The sequence below is a fragment of the Primulina huaijiensis genome, chromosome 4 (assembly GCF_012295235.1).
Source record: "Primulina huaijiensis isolate GDHJ02 chromosome 4, ASM1229523v2, whole genome shotgun sequence".
NCBI classification, from domain to species: domain Eukaryota; kingdom Viridiplantae; phylum Streptophyta; class Magnoliopsida; order Lamiales; family Gesneriaceae; genus Primulina; species Primulina huaijiensis.
Window position 1 is genome coordinate 2,574,227 of NC_133309.1, and position 4,914 is coordinate 2,579,140.

Here is a 4,914-nt window from a genome sequence, read left to right on the forward strand (position 1 = left end):
GTCCACTAAATCATAATTTTTTTTACAAGTTTGGTTCTTTTCTATTGAAATGCTGACATGATATCATAAAACAGTGATGTAGCACATCTAATTGTTGACCGTTCAATGTCAAGTCAGTACTCCAATGAAAAATTAATGAATAAAATTGTGTATGTTACTGGACTAAAATAATAGACTAATGACGAGAACGAAAGTAAAAAATATGTAAGTTACGTGACAAAAAACGTTGTTTTGTCTTATTAGAAATAATGTTTGAATAGGGAAACTTGAAATTGAGATTTAAATGCAATCTTGAGGAAGAAAAGAAAAAAACAAAGCAAAAACATATTGTTTGCTTTTCAGATGTGTGTGGCTTTGAAATAAATTTGTACATATAAAACCAAATATCCCTTTATTATTGAAATTTATGCATTATAATACTATTTTACAAAGTTCACATAAAATTATACACCTTTTGACAAGTTTAAATTGTGCATTACATATTTTTCTGAACAAATTAATTTATATGTATAATAAAATAAAATTTTATTTTTAAAAATCTATATTGGCTAAATTTTATAAAGCTATAAATTAAATTTGAAATGCTTTTGTATCATGCAAAATAGACCAAAGATGGACGACTTAATACCCACACAACTCTTGTCGAGGACAAAAGGCCATGCAAATGATTTGTTCACATGGCCTGAGACATCATCGAGTCCTCTGTCACATAGAATATCATAATTATACCATACAATATGCATAAAACCCTAAAAAATTTCAAAATAAAACAAATAAATAAATCATCTCCTTTAAATCTTTCCAACAACAGAAATGATTACATTACACTTCTCGAAGAATATCTTTCAAAAAAATCTCACAATTCAAACTTATTTATAGTACAAACAGGTGAGGATAGAGAGCTTATTCAAGAAAACTAGCCTACAAATATATTGCTAGGGTTTTGATCAGGTTTAGATCTTTTCTTGGTTTCTTGGAATGAAACTCTTCGGCCGGTTTCGCAAGATTATAATGCGGTTCATCTTCCCGGTCCATTCCAGAAGCGGGTCTCCGGCGGCAGCATCTGGGGCGGCGGTGGCCGTGGCCGTGGCGGTTCCGAGGAGGAGTTCTTGTGACAGCAGGACTTCGTGCAGTAACAACTTGTCTAATCACTACTCGTCGGATTCACACTACAATGAGGCGATTGCGGATTGCATCGAGTTTTTTAACAAGTCATCTTATGATATGGTGTAGTATTTAGTGATTGAAATTAAATCAGATGAGATTATAATATAATTTGTATGATTAATTAAAATTATTTTTTTCATTTATGTTGCAAGTTTTTCAAAAATATTTTATCTGCTAATAATTTTTTTGGTAATCGATCTGGATAGCACAAGGGATTTTGTATTCTAAATCATATTAAGAAATTTTTTTAACTTTCTAAAAACATAATAAATATTTTTTATATAGGTAGATATATGATGCATCATGCGTATCGATTTATAGGCATAAATATAATATGGAAACTATTATATCTATGCACGCGTTATGTGTTTGTATAATTGGTTATTTTAAGATTTGTGATTTTTTTTTTTTAGTTTTTAAGTAAAGTAGATAAGATGATAATCATGAGGAAATTATAAATTTACTAAAAATAGGTTTTGAAGATTTTTTATTAAATGAATAAATATTAATTTTCCAAGTTGAGTTGGTGTATTGTCAAAAAAATCAATTGGTATAAAAAATTCGGACCATATGAAGATCACAAATTTTATATTTAGTATAGATATGTCATTGCTGAATTATATAAAAAATGCAAAAAAAAAAAAAAAATTCCAATTTCCTTGCATATTATATACTCCATCGATCATCAATTATTATAAATTTTCAAGCCGTTGCAACTCCTGAGCTTCCCCTCTTCTTCGAAAAAATCCCTCCAAAAAATGGTATCAATTGCTTCATTACCTTCCTCCTGATAGAAGGTTGCCTTTGCAACACAGTTTCGGCGCTAGTCGATGGCTCCACATGAATGACTCGAGCCACCGACGGAGGGTTTGCGAATGTCACGTATTTCTTCTTTAGGAACTCGATCTTCTGACCACCATTGCTTGTATCCATTTTCACGTGCTCGACTGGTTCATTCGATTCCTCGACGAACTTGAGGTCTTCCTCGACTTCAAGGTCTAACGTGCGTGTGTCGGTTACATGTGTCTTTAGTTGGTTGAGCTCCCTTTTGGTTTGTTCAAGTTCTTGTTGCAAAGAAGAGAGGTATTTGGCCATTTGCATGCTTTCTTCACGTGCCCTTACTAGGCTTTGTCTTGTGACTTCTAGCTCGGTTTCATGGTCGTATTCTTCTGCTCCGTCTTGCATCTGGTTCACATATAATATATAGTTATGATTTAAAATCGGTATATACATACACACACACACACACACATATATACGTTATATGTATAATACAGATTTAAAAATTTGAACCCTTGAAAGAGTTGAAAATTAAGTCACGAGTTGTAGGTTTATGCACTCATAATAAGTGATTCTTGGAATCTGTCTTTATAATCTAATATATACAAGAAGAAAAGTATAAACTAAAATTATTCCGATTTGTTAGGACAAATCTGAGAAAGAAACATATGAAGAAGAGGAATCGAGTAGTGACAATATTATTCGACACGCGAAATAAAAATTCTTAAAATTTTTTTTTATAATAAATGGTTTTTAAAAAATTTATTCTTGCCTTAGGGGGTTTCCCTTGAAGGAATTTAATGTTTTAACAATGATACAAAATAGTAGACTTAATATTCTTACACTCATCGCTCATTTTTGTCAAAATTTTTTGGAGTAGGTCTATTGTGAGACAGTTTCAAGAATCTTTATCTGTGAGACGGGTCAACTCTACGAATATTCACAATAAAAAGTAATACTCTTAGCATAAAAAGTAATACTTTTTCATGGATGACCCAAATAAGAGATCCGTCTCACAAAATACGACTCGTGATACCGTCTCACATAAGTTTTTGCCAATTTCTTGATCTTCAGACCTAATTTTCTTCATATATTTGTATACATGTATGTGTGTATATATAGGTATATGTGTGTGTGTGTATACACACACCTTTATACCGAAATTATAAGTTTCATGACAATTTTTACTTTTTTACTACAACTTAAATTAAATTAATAAAATTGATATTCATGACTACCAATGATTCAAGCAACGAAATACACCAAATAATTGATACACACAATAAAAAAATCTGTCGACCCACAAAACCTTGTTCTTATTTTTAGTTGCAGAAGACAAATAAAAATAAATTCATAATATTTTTTTCCTTAATTTCTTATATACATAGTACTTTTTACTTAATTTCAGATTCAACAAATGTGTATATATGATTTTAAAAAATTGATAATACAATAAAATTGAGATCTATGTAGCTAGTGGGATTCAAGTAGTAGGAAGTTATAACGATTACAAGATTATTCGAAATTCTAATATTAAGTAAATGCAAAACTTATAAGAATATTTGGGTGTCGATCACCTCTTTGAGCTTATAATTAGCATAGACCTCTCCGGCGAGAACCCGCTCTCCGAACAGCATCACGGCCTCTTTGACAGATCGGAAGGGAGAACTTGTGTCAATCTCTGCCTTATTCGCCGTTGGCATCTCATGAAAACCTTCCATCCTCTCGACGAACAAAAATTATTACTATTCGAAGCGTCGAGAATTTATTCGAAAGAAAAAAAAAGACTATTAGATCTTAATGAGCATTTGCATATTTTGTTTGGTTTTGTGTTTAATAATGTATGTGATTGTGTTATTATGAAGGAGTGGTGTGATTATTTTTGTTTAGAGGAGGTTCGTTTCTTGGCTTCCACTTCACTGAAATTCTGTTGCTAATACTTTATTTTGATAGGGATTTCCAAAAAGTTACTATTACTATATACATGTTTGCACACAACAATTATTAATTAAATAAGTTGTTACCCATTGTCAATTTTGTGAGACGTGTCTCTTATTTGGGTCACTCATGAAAAAAATATTACTTTTATGTCAAAAATATTATTTATTATTATAAATATGTATAGTTTTGACCCGTCTCACGGATAAAGATATGTGAGACCGTCTCACAAAGACACCTACAAATGAATGTTTTACTTAAAAATTTAAAGGTTTATTTAAAAATGCTCAGTACATTAAAGTAGGCATTGATCGTACTTGAATCACAATATATATGCTGCCTGTCAAGCCAAGTCTTGCATAAGAACAAAGTAGGTATTTTTAGGTTTTCGAAATTGTGTCGATTTTGGAATGGTTGAAATTGACGAACAATATAGTCTATCTTTGTGCTATTTCTTGAAAATGTAGAAGAGTTAAATAAATTTTTTTAAAAAATATGAACCACCAAGACATAATTAAATCTCACTGTCTCGTACATAAATTTTTTTTTTTTGGAGAATATAACGTTAGTTTAGTTTGAATGGCAAAAACTTGTGTTAGACGGTCTCACATGTCGTATTTTGTGTGACAGATATCTTATTTGGGTCATCCATGAAAAAATATTACTTTTTATGCTAAGAATATTACTTTTTATTGTGAATATCAGTAGGGTTAACCCGTCTCACAGATAAAGATTCGTGAGACCGTCTCACAAGAGACATACTCTGGTTGAATTTATAATTGGGTATTTAAATTTATTTTAATTATGATAGTAGATATCGATATTACATAACAAAAACTATAAATTATAGAAATAATTGTCCAATATTAGCTCATTTTAGCAAAACATAAATCATTTTATAAATATCAGAGGCCAATATAAAATTTTAGCAAATTTAAACTAGGTGTCAATGAAAATATCGATCTAAAATAAGCATGTTAATTAAAGATTTCGAAATATTTTATTGAATAAATTACAAAAATAAAAAAA

At 30.3% G+C, this 4,914-nt stretch overlaps 2 protein-coding genes across 2 annotated transcripts; one reads left to right on the forward strand and one right to left on the reverse strand.

Annotated features, from left to right (window-relative positions):
* The first annotated feature begins 904 nt into the window (after positions 1–904).
* LOC140975322 (uncharacterized) lies at positions 905–1,235 on the forward strand. The gene has a single exon (XM_073438983.1). The coding sequence runs from the start codon at positions 979–981 to the stop codon at positions 1,231–1,233; it is 255 nt and encodes an 84-aa protein (XP_073295084.1). The 5' UTR covers positions 905–978; the 3' UTR covers positions 1,234–1,235.
* Positions 1,236–1,766: 531 nt separating this feature from the next.
* On the reverse strand, positions 1,767–3,803 carry LOC140975922 (WEB family protein At1g75720). Its single transcript, XM_073439851.1, has 2 exons — positions 3,525–3,803; positions 1,767–2,352 (listed from the first exon to the last, which is right to left on the reverse strand). Exons 1-2 carry the CDS (start codon positions 3,666–3,668, stop codon positions 1,870–1,872), a joined length of 627 nt encoding a protein of 208 aa, XP_073295952.1. The 5' UTR covers positions 3,669–3,803; the 3' UTR covers positions 1,767–1,869.
* Positions 3,804–4,914: the final 1,111 nt, after the last annotated feature.

Coding starts and splice junctions, on each gene's coding strand:
- LOC140975322 (XM_073438983.1), top strand. CDS start 979: ATGAAACTCTTCGGCCGGTTTCGCAAGATTATAATGCGGTTCATCTTC.
- LOC140975922 (XM_073439851.1), bottom strand. CDS start 3,668: ATGGAAGGTTTTCATGAGATGCCAACGGCGAATAAGGCAGAGATTGAC. Junction 2,353..3,524: donor CTAATTATAAGCTCAAAGAG/GTGATCGACACC, acceptor TATGTGAACCAG/ATGCAAGACGGAGCAGAAGA.